The sequence below is a fragment of the Anomaloglossus baeobatrachus genome, chromosome 6 (assembly GCF_048569485.1).
Source record: "Anomaloglossus baeobatrachus isolate aAnoBae1 chromosome 6, aAnoBae1.hap1, whole genome shotgun sequence".
NCBI lineage: Eukaryota > Metazoa > Chordata > Amphibia > Anura > Aromobatidae > Anomaloglossus > Anomaloglossus baeobatrachus.
Window position 1 is genome coordinate 420,986,887 of NC_134358.1, and position 23,144 is coordinate 421,010,030.

Here is a 23,144-nt window from a genome sequence, read left to right on the forward strand (position 1 = left end):
GAAGCTCTGCTATTTCAATTGGTCTCGTACACAATCACCATAGCGCTGCATTTAAACTTCACATCACTGGGAGAAATGAGTATCAAGACCCTTGTCTAGTGATCAGTAGGGGTACGGTTATCAGTCCCTTACCTACTGTATCCTCACCCATTCCCTGTTGACTGAGCCCTCGCGGGCAGGGTCCTCTCTCCTCCTGTGCCTGTCTGTCTTATACTGTTCATAATTATTATACTTGTACTTATTATGTATACCAGTTTTCATATGTAAAGCGCCATGGGATTAATGGCACTATATTATTGATAATCATCCTCATCAGGCCTGGACAAAAACTAGTCATCCATCTGTTATTGTACCCAGGGCATTACTGCACTACAATAGGTGGGTGCAATATTCACTCTGGTATCCTTCCTACATGTATCCTGATGACACTATTTGTATGCTGTATTGGTTGTCATCCTTGTATTTATTATATTTCTTATGTGTTTTTCACTGTCTGAGGCTTCATGTTCATTTGTGGTTTATTCGTGTCCTACTCTGCATTGTGTACGCACCCTCTGGATAGAGTACCCATAGGGCCATAACAAGATGACGCCAGCATCTGGGCAGAGGTCATGTTACTCATTTCTGGGTCGTGTGTTAATTTGCTGTTTGGGTTTTTAAATTCCTCTGCCTACATGTACTAATAACCTATCATTGTTTTTGACTGGTAATTTTGGCGTCTGATTTGTAGCACATAGTAGTGAATCTGTTACCCTCAATAGAACATACCCCCATTCAGTTATGACTGCCTCATGACCGTGCTAGTAAAAATTAAAGGGATTGTTAGAGATTTGTACTGAGTAGCGGCCTGGATAATGTGCATTTATCCTGCATTACTGTGCATATCCCACACACTTCAGCTTCATGTGAGGAAGCACTTCTTCCCCTACCATTTGTATTAGAAAAAGGCTCCATACAACCATATTAACCAAAGGTTCCATACATGCCCTACCATCTGTAACTGAATTTTATTCACTGTATTTTGAATTATTCTCAACAAGACTAAATATCACGCATGTCTGCTAAAAAAATAACTAAAAATCAGGTTTCTTTATTTTTAATGACCAAGTACTTCACTGTAATATGAATAGATATGTTCAGGAGGAGCAGTTGGCAATCCTGACCTTATTCACTATAAATGTGCTATTCTGGAACAACTGATCTTATAAGCTTGCTTTTTTTCTGGCCCCGTCCGCCGCTGCTCCTCCTGGCCCCGTCCGCCGCTGCTCCTCCTGGCCCCGTCCGCCGCTGCTCCTCCTGGCCCCGTCCGCCGCTGCTCCTCCTGGCCCCGTCCGCCGCTGCTCCTCCTGGCCCCGTCCGCCGCTGCTCCTCCTGGCCCCGTCCGCCGCTGCTCCTCCTGGCCCCGTCCGCCGCTGCTCCTCCTGGCCCCGTCCGCCGCTGCTCCTCCTGGCCCCGTCCGCCGCTGCTCCTCCTGGCCCCGTCCGCCGCTGCTCCTCCTGGCCCCGTCCGCCGCTGCTCCTCCTGGCCCCGTCCGCCGCTGCTCCTCCTGGCCCCGTCCGCCGCTGCTCCTCCTGGCCCCGTCCGCCGCTGCTCCTCCTGGCCCCGTCCGCCGCTGCTCCTCCTGGCCCCGTCCGCCGCTGCTCCTCCTGGCCCCGTCCGCCGCTGCTCCTCCTGGCCCCGTCCGCCGCTGCTCCTCCTGGCCCCGTCCGCCGCTGCTCCTCCTGGCCCCGTCCGCCGCTGCTCCTCCTGGCCCCGTCCGCCGCTGCTCCTCCTGGCCCCGTCCGCCGCTGCTCCTCCTGGCCCCGTCCGCCGCTGCTCCTCCTGGCCCCGTCCGCCGCTGCTCCTCCTGGCCCCGTCCGCCGCTGCTCCTCCTGGCCCCGTCCGCCGCTGCTCCTCCTGGCCCCGTCCGCCGCTGCTCCTCCTGGCCCCGTCCGCCGCCCCCCTTCTGCACTTTTTTCCCCTCTGGTTAGTGTCACAATGTATAGGAACACGGCCATTGGAGTACTTGGATTTCAATCTATACTTCAATTTCCAGAAGTGACTCAAGTGTGGGTTGTCATTCCTCTAAGAAAAGATGCTCCAGAAGAATACAGGCCTCTCCTGTAATTGACAGATCAGGAGGTGACTGCTTTTTGTGCTTCCCAGCAGGGCTGTGGAGTCTGAGACTCCGACTCCTCAATTTCCCTTGCACCGACTCAGACTCCCACATATATTATATTTAAGTGACAAATTTATTGGAGTACAATGTGAACATCAGACATTTAATCATTTTTATGATACAATAATCAAGATAGAACATAAAATATAGTTATTGGAATACAACTTTAGAACACAAAACTGTAAATTTGTAATATACTATAACAGATTATGTAAATATATATATATATATATATATATATATATATATATATATATATATATATATATATATATTTTACACACACCTACCTACCTACCTTGCAAAGTCTCCTTAAGGAGAATAGTGTTCCCCCGTGGTCCCCACATAGCTTTCTCATGAGCCAGATCAGACACCCCCATACTTTGCACTGACGAGGGGCAAGCACCCCCGAAACACCGTGTCTGCAAATTGGGATTCTGATCTGGCTTATATATCCTGAGTCATATTGCAAAGGATTGTTGAAAATCCACTTGTGACTTTTAGGATCGCTACTTCCAATAGGTGGCGCTGTGCTAGAGTTTGTCTCCTTTACTGGAGAGACAATTTGAATACATACATGCATGCATGCATGCATGCATGCATACATGCATACATACGCATATATATATATATATAATATATATTACACACATACATACATACACTATGTTTAGTGTCAAAAAACAGTTTTCGACAAAAACATACATTTGTGCAGTGTATGAATTTGTTGTAAGAACTAGAATTGCTTCCATCAGATCCTCCTTCGCAGATAACCTCCAATCTGACCTAATAATGTTAAGGCTGGAGAACAACCTCTCTACAGTAACTTGGGTTGGAGGCAAAGCCGTAACCACATGGGCAACATCTCTAACAATTTCCGGGTATAAAGGAATTGCCTCATGCACAGTCAGTTTTGATGAACGGTCGAATTTTTCTTTTTCTTTGAGAGCAAGTGAAAAATGTTACTGAAATCTGGTCAATCTGCTGCTATAGGAGACGGAGTGAAATCTTTTTCCTTGCGGCAACGCTTTGCCTGCTCCAGGTCTTCCAAATACTTGTCAAAGTTAAACTTCTCATCTGATGAGGTGAAGATATGGCAGCAGTAGCACTGTCAGGCCCCAAGTCCTCTTGCGCCTGGCAGTCCTGTAGCCGCTCATCCTAGCTGCTACCTCAGTTTCTTTTCCTTTTAGTAAGCTGTTGATCATCAAGCAGTATATGATGACTTGGGTCCACATAAACAGCTGCCAGAAGAATTTTATTTTCCAATAGCTGTGTCTGTTTCATTGAAGCAGAAATGCCATCTGTGATTAAATCTGCTCTTTGGGACAGGCAAAATAGCAAGTTCTTCAACTCCCTTATGAAAATGCCAGGAATTAAATCCTCAGCTTGTAATTTTTTAGTCACGGTAAATGGGTGATTAAGCAATTCCTTCAATTCAGCCACCTGTGTCCATTGACCTTCATTTAGGGTTACCTGAGGGCTTGCCATATCTATAAGAAACTTTTAGTTCAAGCAATCGCTCAGTCATTAAATAAGTGCTGCCTCACCAAGTGGCTTGATCAGCAATTGCCCTTTTCCCAGCACGTCTCTTCAAGATGGAATAAATTTTAGGGGTTTTGGTGGCAATAACCAACTTCCTCACTTTTCCAATCAGATTTCTAGCATGTCCCTCTTGCAGACTATCTCTTCTTGCCATCTGCAGCGTGTGCACAACACAGCGCATGTGATGAATATGAAAGTGTTTTTGAAGCAGCTTCAACAAGATCAAATCTTAAAGTATCATTTTGCTGTTCTTCTGTTGTAATATCTGTTTGTTCCTCAGTTACATGAACAGCGCTGTGACTTTACATCTCACACATACTGAATCCGAAATTTTCTTCTAGATGTTGTTCATTACTCTCATTTATCAGTTTAATTGTACTTATGTTTGAAGCATTGTCCATTATTTTTCTAATCTGCTTTTGCTATTGAAAACATTATGAGCTCAGAAACCTTTCAGGTGATGCGGTTTTTTTAAAAAGCTGATCTGCTTTTACAGCTGAAATGTATCCTCACAAAATGCAGCAAAAACGCTGTGTGAATGTAGCCTTAGATCAGGAATAGAACAGACATTTATAGGACATTTCATAACTTTCCCAAATTCCTATGAAAATATTCAGCACATTCTGCATTGCACTGCTGTACCCAATTTATTATAGATTTTAGGTGTCGGAGTCGGTCCATTTTACTCCGACTCCACCAAAACGAGCTCAGACTCCACCGCCCTGCCTCCCAGGTTATGGGGCTGTATAGCCAGTTGACTCTCCAGCTCCTTACACTGTGCTTTGGATGAGCTTTTATGAGTTGAGTGTTATGACGAGGGACATGACGTCCTGCGTTCCTATTTCTGTGCATTGCATTCCTATTTGTAGGTGTGTAGAGTAAACAAGTTTTTCAGGCAGAGGTTGGGCTTCCTAGCCTCATGGCCTATTTTCCAAGGTGTGACTTCGTATTGGCCACTAGTACGTCCTCCATTTGTTCTGAAGGCACAGTGACTGTGTATAGCTGAGGTCTCTGCCTGGAGATTGGGGGCTCAGTAGATGACGGTTTGGTTATTAGGCGATGTGTGATCCATCATGGCAGTGTGCTGCCCCGGTACTTCCAGGATTATTCCCTGCTTTCATCAATAGAGCAATAAAGTGGCTATAGAATAATCTGGGGATTTATGTACAGAAAATATTGCATCTCTCCTTTGTGATAAGTGCAGAATGTTAGTACTGATAAAATATATTCTTCTAATAGAAAAGTTCTTTATGAGGAATCTTTCATCCACCCTATAGAGTCTGGAGCTTTTATTCCATTGTTAAAGGCCTGTCCAACCCCATAAAAGTTTTTTACAAACCAGTTACGATAGGAGTAATACTTGTTTTGCTGTTCCTGCGATAATGTGGCGTGATGATCACATGACTGATGCAGCCAATCACAAACTGTTATGCTGACGTGTCTCCACTACTGAGGTCATTCCTACAGCCAGTGATTGGCCATTGTCGACATGGCAAATGGTCACAGAAGAGCAATAACCGGACTAAAAGGGAACCAGGATGTATAGTATCAGGATGGGATACGTAAGGTAGGGTAGGATAAAACCAGGCTCAGCTGTTTTTAGTATTTTTATTTTTTTTTTTTTTTTTATGTGCAAAGGTTCAAACAAAAATGTTTGTTATATTTGGGATACATATGGTGACCACTATTGGACAACTTATTAATGGCACTGGTGTACCACATTTAAAACAAATGTATGTTTATTTCCCAAATTAGCACCGCCCCCCCCGGGTCTTGGCTTTGTGTTCCCATTAGCCTCCTGACATTGGCTGCAGTGGTACATGACTATCGGAGGCACGGATCACGGTTACATCCTAACTGTTACACGTCTTCATTGTGAGGCTGCTTCCGCACACAGCCCTCAGGCTGTGGTAGTAGTAGTAATCGCAAATTCCTCCAGATAGAAATGTATAGTTCTCCTGATTAGCTATGTCTTACATCATCTGCAGGGAATTGCAGCTTAGGTATCCATTGGTATACTTGGCTCAAAAACCAGTGAAAGTTTCCTATGAAGTTGCCTAAGGTGTCTTGGCAGCACGGTGGCTTAGTGGTTAGCACCCAAAACCCACCAAGGACACATGTGCAAGGACATTGTATGTTTTGGTTTTTTTTGTTTTTTTTTTTTCCCCCCTCTTGTTTACATGGCTTTCCTCCGGGTACTCTGTTTGTTTTACTCCACATTCCAAAGACATACTGATATGGAATGTAGATTGTGAGCCCCAATGGGGACAGTGATGTCTGTAAAGCTCTATGGAAATAATGGCGAGGAACATAAATATAAAAATTAACCAGTTAATAGGAACGTTGGCTATGTATGTATGTATGTATGTATGTATGTATGTATGTATGTATGTATGTAGGTAGGTGTGTTTTATATAATGTTAGTGCTTTACTGTCTCACCACACTTACAGGTTAAAATGAATATTTGCCAATCGTTGCTCCAACTCCAAATACCTAACCTTTTTTTTTTATTGTCCTTTTTAGGTTTTCTGACACAAACTAATTGTTACCCCAAGGTATCGTCTAATAGTTTGGAATGTGCCATCATCTTATGGAGGATTAATTAGTTCACTTTAAGAAGTTTTTGCACTAAAAAGACTTTAAACTGGGCACGAGAGACACAGATTAAGAAAGGAGAAAATGTCATCTAACAGAAGTCAAAATCCTCATGGACTTAAACAGATTGGCTTGGACCAGATCTGGGATGACCTGCGGGCCGGGATCCAACAAGTTTACACTCGACAGAGTATGGCGAAATCTAGATACATGGAACTGTACACGTATCCTTAATGGTTAACCTCAATTTGTTGGTCAATTTTATTTATTTTTTTTTTTAAAAGGTTGACTGTCATTTTCCTACTCTAGTAAGTAAATGTATTTAAAAAGATGATATTGACGCTAAAAACATGGTAAGGTAACCTTGCTTGAGAAGGCTTTATTGTATCATTGTCTACAGTGAGTATGAGATGATCCTCATTCTTATCTTAGAATTAGTGTTGAGTGGACCCGGACTTTAAAAATACGGATCCGCGCGGTGTCAGCGGTAGATCCGGGTCCGACCCAGACGCGGAATTCCGGATGTACAATCCGAATGCGTTTTTTTTTTTATCTCGATCGATCTCTCGATCGATCTCCTGCTCCTCATTGATATATTGGGTCGGATCTCGGATTATTAACAATCCGCTCAACTCTACTTAGAATTAAAGCGCACCAGGTTTTCCTATATAACCTAAAGCCAGTGCTATACTGACGTGATCAGGCTGATCGTATACGTACCTTTTAATTGTCAGATTGGATGTATAGGTTTTGAAATACAGGCAAGTAAAGTTACAGAAATGTACAGATTTTTGATTGGCAGCAGCCGCTGAATAGCTAATATGTGGGTGGGGTTTTGCTATCTATTCCTGCCCTGTCTGCCGCCTGACCTATGTAGATGCTAGACTGTATGGGCTCCTTGCAGGTATGAGTCATATCTGTCCCGTGATAGGGGCATGTTAGAAATGAAGCCCATACAGTCTAATATTTACAGAGACCAGGTAGCAGACAGGGCGGGAATAGATAGCAAAACCCCACCCACATAGTAGCTATTCGGCAGCTGCTGCCAATCAAAAAGCTGTACATTTCTTTAACTTTACTTGCCTGTATTTCAAAAACTTTTCATCTAATTTGACAAAGGTATGTATAGAATCAGCCTGATAGTGCCAGTATAGCACTGGCTTTAGTTTATATAGGAAAATCCTGGTGATTGGTGCGCTTTAAGTCTTTCTTTAGCTGGAGCCTTAGGGTGCGTTCACACATGAAGAAACTGATTGTATTTTACCACCAAAGTGCATAAGGTTTCCGGCGTGTAATGCGCACACTGCTTATTTTGTCTTTACTGGTGGAAGAGATTTTTTTGCAGCACGTCAATTCTTTCAGCTTTTTTCGCCCATTCGAATAGAAAAATGTAACAAAAGCATCAAAACTGCGGCCAAGACGGCATAATTTACAGAGCATTTTTCCTGCCGCCCTCCAGCATTTGCGGCAGATTTTACTGCGGCAGATACTGAACGTGCTCATACACTTACTTGAAGGCTTTTTTGGATAATTAGTAAACGAGTAATACGTTTTGGCAACGCTCTTAACATTGCGGTTAGTAAATAACAAGTTTGACACTGCAAACAAGAAAAGAAAAAAGGTATCAGAACACTGCTTTATGTATTTTTTGCTACAGGTATATGTATAAATTGACAGCTGGGTGTTATCGTCCCCTGTGAAAGGGGAGTCGTCCAGTCTGGCACCAGCGGCATCGGTCAGTTGTCAGCACCCAGCTGTCAGCCTACCTATAAAGGGTAATGGCGCTGCACCCTTCAAGTAACATTGCTGTATTATGGGGAGTGCAATAATTGATTCAGATTTGTCCGATTTGCCCATTAAAAAAAAAGAGGCTGGAAAAGTCTGTACAATAACTTATGGGTCAGATTGTTCTTTTTGCAGTCACTTTTTTAGTTCATTACCTTCTCTGAGCCATGACAGGCATAAAATGGCTTTGTCACGTCAAACTTATATGCTGATGATCTGTTACCTGCTTATCTGGGTCATTTCAACCTTGTCCTCCAGTATAAAATACTTAGCCCTATGCTGCATATGTTATGCAATTAAACTAAATGTCTCTTAGGATGCCAATAAAAGATGGATGGTAAGAGGGCAGCTTCCCGGAAGTGTAAGAGCACACAGGTCTGTGTGGTTTCCATATTTTATTTTATTTTTTTCCCTCCCCTGGATGGCCAATGTGGGTCAAGCCACCACCCAGGTGTCTCATGTCCTAAAATTGCAGCAGAAAATCTGCCAAGTGTTGCTTAATCTGTAGTCCTGAGCATTTACTGTAACAATGGTCATACATTGTAACAATGTAATGCGAGGCTGGCCATATTACAAGAGCCTTGTAGGCAGTGTAAGTAGCAAGGTCAGTTTCATGAAAAGGGGGGGAGGAAGTGGAAGTTACACCCCACTTTTCCACCTCACAGAGCACGTGACTCGCTCTCTAGCGCCCCTCTTATAGTCAGGCCAATTATGGAATTGCCCGACAATAAGCAAGGAGGCCGTTATTCTACTGTGCCGATGATTGAAGGGTTCCCGCTGAGAGTAAGGTATATATTCCCCGACTCCTGCGGCGGAATATATCTAATCCACCCCTGATCTCACGGGTCGCCCCACAATGATCCTTGGCATAAACTCGCTGCAACCAATCGATTACAATAACTATTACGCCGAGCACACAGACGTGGAATTCAGGATCGAGATAACAGAACAGCCCAAGATTAAATTATATATGTTTTAATAGCCGTAAGGGCACACTAGAGACTACAATATATACAATATGGAATTTACAGTATATGTATGTATGTGTGTGTATATATGTATATGTGTGTGTATATGTATGTATATATGTATATATTGATGTATGTATGTGTGTGTGTATATGTGTGTGTGTGTGTGTGTGTGTGTGTGTGTGTGTCAGAATACATTTACAAATAAGACGCGGTCACAAACAGGCATACAGATGTATCAATTACCTTAGGGTTGAGGGTTTGGCCCATGCAGGGGGGGGTACTGTGTGGGGCCAGGGACCTTTCAGGTATCCTCCACTACATGAATGAAGCATGTGACCCCCAGAAGAAATACAATGCACAGACCTCTGCCCTTTAGCTTTCATCTGTTCTGTCCTGGGCCCACACGGCCCCCCCCCCCCCTCGTGACATCGTCCTGGCTGGAAATTCCCTCCCCCTGCTATTAGCTGAGAATAACCTAACATTATATTTTCCAGCATAACTCTGCCCCTGAACTTCTCACCCGGAAAATATGACCCTCGTTTTGATGGTCGTGAATTGATCTCCGTTTTGATAGGAAATATGAGGGTTCTGTGGGCTTCCTGTGGCCAGTTATTAATTATTGAGGGATACGCACATCATACAGGTTTGCCGAAATATGTTACGTGCGTCTAGCCCTCAGGAATATGAAAATGTGCCTGTCTTGTCTGTGGGGGAGATGTACCCCCCAATATCGAAACTCTGACGGTTCCGAATTGTCTGGAGGAGACCTTTTGAAGTTAGGTTATAAACCTGGAGCTTCCCTCCCACCTCCTGTGTAGAATAATTCACTCCGCAGGGGCTGTGCTGGATCAAGGGCTGTCCTAATTGGATTTTAACAGATAGTAGTAGAGAAGGGTTTCACGGCCGCGCCAAAGACTACTGGATCATATCAGCTTAAGATTAATGTTTCTTTATTTCATGCACAGGTTTGATGTATTTCATGCACAGGTTTGATGTTCTTTGCTGGTTGTCCTGAGGAAGGGAGCTGTGCCTCCTGAAACGCGTTGACCTGACCTGTGCATGAAATAAAGAAACATTAATCTTAAGCTGACAAGATCCAGTAGTCTTTGGCGCGGCCGTGAAACCCTTCTCTACTACTATCTGTTATCAGCCTTATGGGAACCGCTGCCGGGACTTGGAGTTACATGCTATTATAGGAGTTGTGACTTTCACAACCCCTCTTGGTGAGTAGTATTGCTCATGGTCTCACCCTATATATATTGGGGTAAGACCCTATTGCGCTTCTTTTTCCAGTTTTTTTCTCCTAATTGGATTTTGGCACCTTGAGTTTTACATTTGCTTGGTCTTCCTTTCCCTAAAGGTACCGTCACACATAACGAGATTGCTGCTGAGTCACGGTTTCTGTGATGCAGTAGCGATTTCGTTGTGAGACATCTACCAGCGATCAGGCCCCTGCTGTGAGATCTCTAGTCATTGCAGAATGGTCCAGGCCATTTTCTTCAAAGGCAATGTCCTGCTGGGCAGGACACATCGCTGTGTTTGACACTGTGTGACAGGGTCCCAATGACAACAGAGATCGTTATAGAGGTCGCTACTGCATCGTTGGTAAGGTCTGACTGTGTGACATCTCACCTGCGACCTCCCAGCGACTTACCAGCGATCCCTATCAGGTCGCATCGTTTTCGGGATCGCTGGTAAGTCGTTGTGTGTTACTGGGCCTTTACTGTTCTCAGGCCTAACTAGCTCATCTAATTTCCTCAAGTTAATTAGCATACTGATTGAAGCCTCCTTAGGCCTTAAGGCCCATTCACACACACAGAGATACCATGGTCGTACCTTGACAAGATGGCGGCTATAGGAATATGGCTTAATAGATCAGAATATATCCCTATTTCCTCAGTCAGTGGTGACGTAAAACATGCCCTGTAAGCTGATTCATGGAGTTCCATTTCCGAACGGCTGATAGTTTTGTTTTTTTAAATAAAAAAATCTTTTTTTAGAGCTATACATTTTATTGATCCACGAAGTCACATTTTATGATAATTGGATCCAAATATTTTTAATTGGTGGTTTGGTTTTTTTTTTTTTTTGTTTTTTGTGTGCCATGTTCACTATTTTTTGGTGTGGAATTGTACACCAGGTTTTTATCTGTGGATTTAAGTTGCACTGCCTAGATTACCATATGATATTATGAGAGGGTGAACATCTTGCGCCCCTCTAGTCGGATTCTGGCCAGGAGTATACATATCGCATACTCACGGCCACGTGACCTCCATTTCCGACGGACAGCGGTGAATCATCACATTGCCTGCGATGTGATGACTAACTAGTCTGCAGTCTCATAGTGACATAGAGGCACTACAGACTTTTTGCTTTAGACAGCACAACCCCAACTGGATGCGGTCATCAGGAACCCTCGTATAGAGAAGAGATAATGGCCACTTCCATTTGGGAAACAAGATTTGATTTGCATATATGGACAAGCTGGTCGTATCTCAGAAACCTAAATTGCATGGAAAGTCAAATGCCAGATTCTAAAAATTGTTTTTTTTTGTTTTTTTTTATTGTTTTGTGTTTTGGTTTTTTGTTCCTACTAGAAAATCTCATTCATTTTGCTGCTATTGTTAAAGGCTGAGGTTTTTTTTTCAAGTACAAAGAACAAAATAAAAATAACATAAAAAATGCTTCTTGTGATCAAGCCTCAGACCATTATTAACCTGTCACTGGGTTTTTACCATTTAATCTGAGAGCATCATGATGTAGATGGAGACCCTGATTCTAGTGATGTTACTTGCTGTAGATTTTATAAAATCACTGTTTTTATTAGCAGATTATCCTGACTATAAAACTAATGAACCTGCTGCTTTTTATTCCTCCATACGCTTCAGCTCTGAATAACCCTGCCCCCTCCACTGATTGGCAGCGTTCTGTCTATGGACACAATGTTCACTGTGTGCCGCTGCGACATTGCAGTGCAATACAAGTGAAGGGGGCTATGGCATTGTGTGAGACTTTGTGTTACAGGCCTCATGGCCAAAGTTGTCGTCTAGCTCTAGCCCAAGCTGTCAATCATAGTTTCATAGTTTTTAAGGTTGAAGGGAGACTCTAAGTCCATCTAGTTCAACCCGTAGCCTAACATGTTGATCCAGAGGAAGGCAAAAAAACCCCAATGTGTCAAATAAGCTCCAATGGGGAAAAAAATTCTTTCCTGACTCCACATCCGGCAATCAGACTAGTTCCCTGGATCAATACCGTGTCATAAAATCCAATATACATAACTGGTAATATTATATTTTTCAATTAATGCGATCAGGCTCTGCTTAAATTTTACTTGTGAATCCCTCAATACAACATCATACGGCAGAGAGCTCCATAGTCTCACTGCTCGTACAGTAAAGAATCCTCATCTGTGATTATGATTAAACATTCTTTCCTCAAGACGTAGCGGATGCCCCCGTGTTCCAGTCGCAGGCCTAGGTGTAAAGAGATCTTTGGAAAGGTCTCTGTACTGTCCCCTCATATATTTATACATTGTGATTAGATCCCCCTAAGCCTTTGTTTTTCCTAACTAACTAACCCCAAGTTTAATAACCTGTCTTGGTGTTGCAGCCCACCCATTCCTCTAATAATCTTGGTCGCTCTTCTATCTACCTGTAAGATTATGCTATTTATAACCTTCTATACTTTTGCTAACAAGAAATGCATCCATTCCTCTCTTAAATTCATTCAGTGAGTTGGCCATCACCACTTCCTCAGGAAGAGAGTTCCAGAGCCTCACTGCTCTTACCGTGAAGAACCCTCTTCTATGCTGATGTAGGAATTTTCTTTCCTCCAATCGAAAAGAATGCCCCCTTGTTCTTGTCATAGTCCTTGGTACAAACAGATCATGGGAGAGATCTCTATATGGCCCTCTGATATATTTGTACATATTTATTAGGTCTCCCCTAAGTCTTCTCTTTTCTAGAGTAAATAGACCTAATTTTGATAACCTTTCCGTGTATTGTAATGCACCCACTGCATTTATTATTTTAGTAGCCCGCCTCTGAACCCTTTCAAGTTCAGTAATGTCTTTCTTCAGCACCGGCGCCCAAAATTGCACACAATACTCCAAGTGTGGTCTGACTAGTGATTTGTACAGAGGGAGAATGATGTTTTCATCTCGTGCCCCCAGACCTCTTCTAATGCATCCCATCACCCTATTTGCTTTGGTGGCTGCTGCCTGACACTGGGCACTCCAATTTAGATTCTTATTCACTAAGATGCCTAAGTCTTTTTCCATGTCTGATTTCCCCAGCAGTTTCCCATTTAGTAAGTAATCGTAGCATCTGTTTCTCCTTCCCATGTGCATAACCTTACACTTATCTGTGTTAAACCTCATTTGCCATTTTTCAGCCCAATTCCCCAATTTACTCAAGTCCATCTGTAGTTGCAAACTGTCCTCCTTTGTGTTAACTACCTTACATAGTTTTGTATCATCTGCAAATACTGATATTTTACTCTGTAAACCATCCACCAGATCATTAATAAATATATTAAATAGTAGGGGGCCCAATACAGACCCCTGTGGCACCCCACTAGTAACCCTGGCCCAATCTGAGTATGCACCATTAATAACCACTCTTTGTTTTCTACCACTAAGCCAGCTACCTACCCATCTACACACATTTTCCCCGAGCCCAAGCTTTCTCATTTTACTTAGCAGTCTTTTATGTGGGACAGTGTCAAATGCTTTACCGAAGTCGAGATAAATGACATCCAATGCTTCTCCTCGGTCCATGTGAGAGCTTACATCCTCATAGAAGCTGATCAGGTTAGTTTGACAGGAGCGATCCTTCATAAATCCATGTCGATATGGAGTTAAACAGTTATTAACATTGAGACATTCCATAATAGTATCCCTTAAAAACCCTTCAAACATTTTACCCACAACAGATGTTAAGCTTACCGGCCTATAGTTTCCAGGTTCCCTTTTGCACCCTTTTTTGAATATTGGTACCACATTTGCTAGCCGCCAATCCAGTGGAACAGACCCAGTTTCTATAGAGTCTTTAAATAAAAGGAATAGAGGCCTGTCTATCACATTACTTAACTCCCTTAATACCCGAGGGTGAATGCCATCAGGGCCTGGTGATTTGTCAATTTTAATGTTACTAAGTCGGTTCTGCACTTCTTCCTGGGTTAGGCAGGTCATACTTAATGAAGCGTTTACATGATCACTCTGCATTTCCCATGGCATATGCTTTTCCTGTGTGAACACAGTTGAGAAAAAAGTATTTAAAACATTTGCTTTTCCCACATCGCTTTCTATGATTTTACCCTCATTATTCTTTAAAGGGCCAACACCATCAATTTTAATCTTTTTTCTGTTTATATAATTAAAGAATAGTTTGGGATTTGTTTTGCTTTCCTTAGCAATGAGTCTCTCAGTTTCTACTTTTGCTAAATGTATTTGTTTTTTACACATTTTATTTTTTTCTCTATATCTTTCTAATGCTTCTTCGCTGCCTTCTTGTTTTAGCTTTTTAAATGCCTTTTTCTTATTATTCATTGCCCCTTTTACATCCTTATTTAGCCACATTGGTTTTCTCCTGTTCCTAGCCCTCTTATTTCTGTATGGTATGGCTCGCTTGCAGTGGGTGTTTAATACCGATTTAAAAATTTCCCACTTATTTTCTGTGCTCCCATTTTTGAGGACATTGTCCCAATCAATTTGGCGAAGGTCTTCTCTAAGTTGATCAAACTTTGCTTTCCTGAAATTCAGCGTTTTTGTAACCCCCCTCCAAGGCACCTTACTAAAGGACAAGTGGAATTGTATTATATTGTGGTCACTATTCCCTAGGTGCCCATCCACTCGTACGTCTGTTATTCTATCTGGCCGGTTGCTTAAAATTAAGTCCAGAAGGGCTGCCCCTCTAGTTGGGCCCGGCACAAGTTGGGACAGATAATTATCCTTAGTTACTGACAGAAGCCGGTTTCCTTTCTGAGATACGCAGGTTTCAGTTTCCCAGTCTATATCGGGGTAATTGAAGTCCCCCATAATAATCACCTCATTGTGATTTGCTGCTTTGTCTATTTGTTTCAATAATACATTTTCAGTGGTTTCTGTTATATTTGGTGGCTTATAAGAAACCCCTATGAGGATTTTATTAGTTTTCCCTCCTTGTATCTCCACCTATAGAGACTCCACCTCTTCATTTCCCTCTTGGATATCTTCTCTTAGTCTGGGCTTTAAACTGGACTTTATATATAGACAGACTCCACCCCCTTTCCTTTTTTTACGATCCCTCCTAAACAATTCATATCCTTGCAGGTTAGCCGCCCAGTCATAACTGTCATCTAACCATGTCTCAGTTATTCCTACTATGTCGTATTTCTCCTCATACATTACCAGCTCCAGTTCCTCCATCTTATTGGTCAGGCTTCTTGCATTGGTCAGCATGCAGGAAAGAAGTTTTGCTCCCCTTTTCTTAGCTTCCTTCTTAGTACCCTGTCTTGGGTCCTCTTTACGGCATCTAGTATCCTTGATTAGTTTGTCCTTCTGCTGCATGTTCTTGCCTGCTGTTTTTTCTCCCATCCCCTCTTCTTCTAGTTTAGTTTAAAGCCCTCCTGATGAGTGTGGCAAGCCTTCTGGCGAACGTGTGTTTCCCAGGTTTTGTGAGGTGTATCCCGTCTCTTGCGAGAAGTCCATCGTAGAGGTAATTCACTCCATGGTCTAAGAATCCAAATCCTTGCTGCCTGCACCACCGTCGTAGCCAGTTGTTCAAATCTAGTATCCTATTCCATCTTCTGACACCATGGCCATCGACTGGGAGGATTGATGAGAAAACAACCTGTACGTTCCGTTCCTTTATTTTCTTCCCCAGAATTTCAAAGTCTTCACAAATAGTTGGTAGATCATTTCTTGCCGTGTCGTTTGTTCCTACATGTATCAATAGGAACGGGTATTCGTCCTTGGATCCGAGGATAGTTGGTATCCTGTTGGCCACATCCTTGATTTTTGCTCCAGGGAGGCAGCATACTTCTCGTGCGGTTATGTCCGGCCTGCAGATAGTTGCCTCCGTGCCTCTTAGTAGTGAGTCGCCCATAACTACCACTCTTCTTTTTTTTCTGGACGCACTGCTTGTTGCTCCTGAGTGCTTTTGAGTGTCTTTTGTTTCTGCTTTTGTTGACAAAGTAACTTCTTTTGATGATACTGTGTCTTCTCCTGTAGAGACGGTATCATCCTGAGCTGTGCCATTTTCGTTCTCCAGCATGAGGGCTTCATATTGGTTGCTAAGCTGTGTGGGTGGTGCCGACCACTTGATCCGCTGGCTTCTTTTGGTCACATGTGTCCACTTTTCAGCCTCTGTATGTGTTCTGAAGCTTTTCTCACTTTCCATATCCTGAATTGTTGCTTCTGCCCTCGTCCAAGAAGTCCTCATGTTCTTTAATTAGCTTCAAAGTTGCTATTCTTTCTTCCAGTCCCCGCACCTTTTCCTCTAAGAGGGCAACAAGTTTGCACTTTTGACAGGTGAAGTTGAATTTTTTTGTGCGGCAGATCCGTAAACATGTAGCATGTGTTGCAGGTGACCATGTGGATTTTCTTCTCTTCCATAATGCTGATGTAGCGTATGATAGGCGAAAGTCGCGCGCCGTCAGGCGCGCGGTTTTGCGATGTCCTCAAACAGCGAGACCCGGCAAGTCCCAGCAATCGATCAGCTTACGGCGACTCTTCTCTTCTTAAACAGCTACAGTTATCACCACTATGAGATTGTGTTAAAACTATGCCACACTTATCTTCAGTCGCCTCCCTTTACTTCAGTACCTCGCACTCTCAGCACCTCGCTAGCTCTGGCTGGTTTATATAGTTCTACAAGGACTACTAGAAGCTGTGGTGTGGGCAGGGTTATACAAAGCTCAGCATTCAGAGCACTGCTAAATCTGCAGGAGATGGCAGAGAGGCTATGTGCACCACGTTGCGTACTGTCCCCTGCAGAAATTTCTGCAGCGATTTGAAGCGCACGTGTGCTGTTCAGATCGCTGCAGAAACAGTCCGTGATGAAATAAAAAGCCGATTCCATGCGCTCTGAGTGCAGCCCCTCCCATAGACAAGAGCGGGGGCTGCATGCAGAGCGTAGGAAAGAAGTGACATGTCACTTCTTAGAACGCGCACTTCGGGCAGCAGCCAAAGCGCTGCGCTCTAATACGCCACGTGCCGCACGGCCCCTGCACAATCTCCATAGATTATGCAGGACGCATGCAGTTACGCTGCGGTGCAGATTGCACCGTAACTGCATGCAAATACGCAACGTGTGCACATAGCCTGATTTGTTATCAAAACTGTAGCAACAGCCCAGTAAGTGACAGTTCTGGAATCTGAGTCTCTGCCCCTACATCAGAGGGGGGAGACAAAATCTGCTGACAGATGTTCCTTTAAGCAAGCATTGTAAGCCACTTTTGAAATAAAATTAATGGGTGGAGAAACTTTATTTTATTTTGCTGTCAAATCCAGAATATGAATTCTTCTCCATGGACTGTATAGCGCTTAACATGTCTGATGATAGGCCGGATGCTGACGTGATCTTCACTGGTCACTGCCCTGCATTTGTGCTGAAGTTCTTCCATGGAGCTGGCTGATGGGCAGGTCTGGATATGCACACGGACAGCACCAAATATCGATCTGAAGGTGTCTTTTGCCACAAAGAGAAAATGGCAGCACTCTGCGGTTGTCAACAAATCTTGCTTTATTTTTCTTGCAGACAGGTGAAACAGACATGAGGGTGCAGGGGGAGCGGAGCACAAGGATGATGGTACAGTTTTCGTCGTCCTTGTGCTCCGCTCCCCCTGCACACTCATGTCTGTTTCACCTGTCTGCAAGAAAAAATAAAGCAAGATTTGTTTGACCGCAGAGTGCTGCCATTTTCTCTGTGGCAAAAGAAGTATTTATCCTGGCACTTTGGCAACAGCACCCACGGTCAGTCACTTCATCCTAGGCACTCGGCTGTTTTTTCTGCAGCAAGTCCATGTGAGTATTAGCTGAGGCTGGCTCTAAACTGAACAGAGCCGAAAAGGACTTTGCTACAACAGCCTCACAGAGCGGTCAGCCGTGCAGGGCACCTTTTATCCTTTCTATGTCACTAACGTTATCTATCTGAATGTAGCTGCATGGAGAAGTGCTTCACTCCTCATCATCTTGGCGGTTGGTGAAGGAGGCAGCCCCCCGTATGTATCTATCTGTGCTGTAGTGGCTGGGACTGGTCTTTCCGGTCAGTGTCTGCGGTGTCAGCCAGGGCTGGACATGGAGCGGGCATGGAGGGGTGTGGTTGGGAGATTGTTGGTCTATTTGACTTGACGTAGATTTCCACGTCAGGCAGAGATGTTTACCTGCTGCTTTGTGCCTGTGCCGTGTGCCTCTTCTAGTTATACGAGCTCCTGCACCACCTGCCTGTGTCACCACCATGGAATCATTTTTGGATTATTAGGATATATTGAAGATCTTCTATTGTGATATAAAATACAGACTGTGACCGCCATAAAGCTATTGGTAAAAATGGCAACTTTACCATATATTTTTTTTTGTATCTAGGAATAACTTTTTTTTTCAACTGGAAGGCTCATTTTACAGCTCCATTAACCCCCAGCAATCTGCTGGTTTTGGTTGCATGAGTTGTATATTACCAAGTGTTTTGTTTTCTTTTTTTTTTTTTTTTTCTTTCAGACTTGATCACTCAAAAATGACATTATTCCCCTTGCACTGTCACTGGTGTGCAGCCCTTCTCTCTATATGAGTGTAAAGCAGAAACTGCTGTGTGAATACTGACATGAACTATTATATAGCTGTATGTGAGAATGAAAATGACAATGGGAATTTGCAATACTGCCATGAACTTAAAGGGACTGTATCGTCTAATTTTTTTTTTTTTTTTTTTGTAGGCCAAATCAGCTACCAATATTATTATAATTGTGTAACAACTATTTTCTTAATGTATTTCAACTTTTAAATATGTAAAATAAAACTTTTATATTAAAAATACTTATAATTGCCAATAGGGGGAGCATCTTCCTGTGTACACATCAAAAAGCTATAGTAATCCTTAGTAGAATTACGATAGGTGCAAATTTCGGCAGTCACTAGATGACATGCCTATTCTCCTCCCCTTTTGGGTGTTACACTGCACCCAAAAGAGGAGGAGGTGTATTTCATAGTAATGTCGCCATTCTCTGGGTGACTGTATATGAATTATACAGCTCCACCCGGAAGTAAAGAGGAAAAAAATATATATATATATATATATATATATATATATATATATATATATATATATATATATATATATATATATATATTAAATATATATATATATATATATATTAAATATATATATATAATTAAATATATATATATATATTATTAAATATATATATATATATTATTAAATATATATATATATATATATATTAAATATATATATATAATTAAATATATATATATATATTATTAAATATATATATATATATTATTAAATATATATATATATATTATTAAATATATATATATATATATTATTAAATATATATATATATATATTATTAAATATATATATATATATATTATTAAATATATATATATATATATTATTAAATATATATATATATATATTATTAAATATATATATATATATATTATTAAATATATATATATATATATTATTAAATATATATATATATATATTATTAAATATATATATATATATATTATTAAATATATATATATATATATATTATTAAATATATATATATATATTATTAAATATATATATATATATTATTAAATATATATATATATATTATTAAATATATATATATATATATATTATTAAATATATATATATATATATATTATTAAATATATATATATATATATATATATATTATTAAATATATATATATATATATATATATTATTAAATATATATATATATATATATATATATATTATTAAATATATTACTGCGGTCATCAGTCTCCCGTGTGGTCGGCAGGCCCGCTCCCGTGCGGGAGATGAAGCAGCTGGAAATCAAGTGAACTGTAGAAAAAAATAAAAAAGACATACTCACCTGTCTGCAGACTCCTAGTGCCATGCCCACTCCCAGCTCCTCTTACGGTACCCGCCGCTGTGGCTGTGTGCCGACTCCAAGGCTCGTCCGATGGATGCAGGACCTGGCGGAAGATCACCTGATGCAGTCACCTGACGCATCAGCTGATCGCAAGTCGCGCGGTGACGCCGGCTTTTTACCGCCCGGCTATCAGCTGATCACCGGCAGCTCCTGCAGCGATCGGACAGGAGCCAGCATGTAAGTGTGTAGGGGTTTTTTTTTTTTCCCTCCACTGATGTATCAGCTGATTGTATAAACAGCTTTTATACAATCAGCTGATGTGTGATGTGATTCACATCCTTGATCCTGACACATCATCTGATCGGTATGCCTTCCAGCAAACCGATCAGATGATATTGGACGGACCCTGCCCAGGATTACTGCGGAGGGGGTTCTTTATTTCAATAAAGATGGAGTCACTAATTGTGTTTTATTTCTAATAAAAATATTTTTCTGTGTTGTGTTTTTATTTTATCTTTACTAGAAATTCATGGTGGCCATGTCTAATATTGGCGTGACACCATGAATTTCGGGCTTAGGGCCAGTTGATAATGCACAGCTAGCCCTAACCCCATTATTACCCAGCGAGCCACCCGGCATCAGGGCAGCTGGAAGAGTTGGATACAGCGCCAGAAGATGGCGCTTCAATGAAAGCGCCATTTTCTGGGGTGGCTGCGGACTGCAATACGCAGCGTGGGTGCCCAGAAAGCTTGGGTACTCTGCACTGCATATTCCAATCCCCAGCTGCCTAGTTGTACCTGGCTGGACTCAAAAATTGGGCGAAGCCCACGTCATTTTTTTTATTTTAATTATTTCATGAAAGTCTTGAAATAATTTAAAAAAAGAAAGGGCTTCACTATATTTTTGGTTCACAACCGGGTACAAATAGGCAGCTGGGGGTTGGTGGCAGCCCGTACCTGCCTGCTGTACCTGGCTAGCATACAAAAATATGGCGAAGCCCACGTCATTTTTTTGGGCGGGGGGGGGGGGTTAAAAAAACTACTGCATACTGTCCTGGATGGAGGATGCTGAGCCTTGTAGTTCTACAGCTGCTGTCTGTTCTCCTGCATACACTATTGGATGGAGTATGCTGAGCCTTGTAGTTCTGCAGCTGTCTGCTCTCCTGCATACACTAGTGGAGAATGAAGAACATATTGAAGAAGGAAATGTCAGACCTTTTTATCTTTATTTTTTAAACCATCTTTAATGGCATTGTTCAATGAGAAAAACGCAGCAAAAAAAACGCGGTAAAAAATCATGCGTTGTTGCCGCGTTTTTTTTGCAACAGGTGCTTTTTTTGTACGTTTGGCTCAGTAGTTGGCACAGTACGGTGGCTCAGTAGTTAGCACTGTACTGTGGCTCAGTAGTTGGCACTGTATGATGGCTCAGTAGTTGGCACTGTACCGTGGCTCAGTAGTTGGCACTGTACTGTGGCTCAGTAGTTGGCACTGTACCGTGGCTCAGTAGTTGGCACAGTACGGTGGCTCAGGAGTTGGCACAGTACGGTGGCTCAGTAGTTGGCACAGTACTGTGGCTCAGTAGATGGCACTGTACGGTGGCTCAGTAGATGGCACTGTACCGTGGCTCAGTAGTTGGCACTGTACCGTGGCTTAGTAGTTGGCACAGTACCGTGGCTCAGTAGTTGGCACTGTACCGTGGCTCAGTAGTTGGCACTGTACCGTGGCTCAGTAGTTGGCACTGTACGGTGGCTCAGTAGTTGGCACTGTACGGTGGCTCAGTAGTTGGCACTGTACGGTGGCTCAGTAGTTGGCACTGTACGGTGGCTCAGTAGTTGGCACTGTACGGTGGCTCAGTAGTTGGCACTGTACGGTGGCTCAGTAGTTGGCACTGTACGGTGGCTCTGTAGTTGGCACTGTACGGTGGCTCTGTAGTTGGCACTGTACGGTGGCTCTGTAGTTGGCACTGTACGGTGGGTCAGGAGTTGGCACTGTACGGTGGGTCAGGAGTTGGCACTGTACGGTGGGTCAGTAGTTGGCACTGTACGGTGGGTCAGTAGTTGGCACTGTACGGTGGGTCAGTAGTTGGCACTGTACGGTGGGTCAGTAGTTGGCACTGTTACGGTGGGTCAGTAGTTGTCTCTCTAGTTGGCACAGTACGGTGGCTCTGGAGATGGCACTGTACGATGGCTCAGTAGTTGGCACTGTACCGTGGCTCAGTAGTTGGCACTGTACCGTGCCTCAGTAGTTGGCACTTTATGGTGGCTCAGTAGTTGTCTCTCTAGTTGCACAGTACGGTGGCTCAGTAGTTCTCACAGGAGAGGATTAGATACACGGCTCAGCAGACAGTATCTCACAGGAGAGGATTAGATACACAGCTCAGTACACAGTATCACACAGGAGAGGATTAGATACACAGCTCAGTACACAGTATCACAGGAGAGGATTAGATACATAGCTCAGCACACAGTATCACACAGGGGAGGATTAGATACACAGCTCAGCATACAGTATCACACAATGATTAGATACACGGCTCAGCAGAAAGTATCACAGGAGAGGATTAGATACACAGCTCAGCACAAAGTATCACACGGGAGGATTAGATACACGGCTCAGCAGACAGTATCACACAGGAGAGGATTAGATACACAGCTCAGCACAGTATCACACAGGGGAGGATTAGACACACAGTATCACACAGGGGAGGATTAGATACACAGCTCAGCAGACAGTATCACCAGTACACACAGGGTAGCAAGCGGAAGGGTTGACAGACACACACACACACACACACACACACACACACACGTGGACGGGGCTGAGGACAACTGGGGGAGGGTGTTTCATTATAGACGCTAACGGCAGGGGGCTGGTGAGAGCACAGGGAGGACACACACACCGGCGTCCGCCAGAACGGGGCTGGGGACAGCGGAGGGAAGTGATTTAATAACACGGTAACGGCAGGGGGCGGGGGGCTGGTGAGAACAGAGGGAGGGA

General features: G+C 42.8%; 1 protein-coding gene across 2 annotated transcripts in view; it reads left to right on the forward strand.

Annotated features, from left to right (window-relative positions):
- Positions 1 to 23,144, forward strand: part of CUL1 (cullin 1) — a 166,936-nt gene that overhangs the window by 44,718 nt on the left and 99,074 nt on the right. For both annotated transcript variants that reach the window (XM_075315159.1, XM_075315158.1), the window contains exon 2: positions 6,225 to 6,520. In XM_075315159.1, the coding sequence (XP_075171274.1) occupies positions 6,381 to 6,520 (140 nt within the window). In that variant the 5' untranslated portion in view covers positions 6,225 to 6,380. The remainder of the gene's footprint in view (positions 1 to 6,224; positions 6,521 to 23,144) is intronic.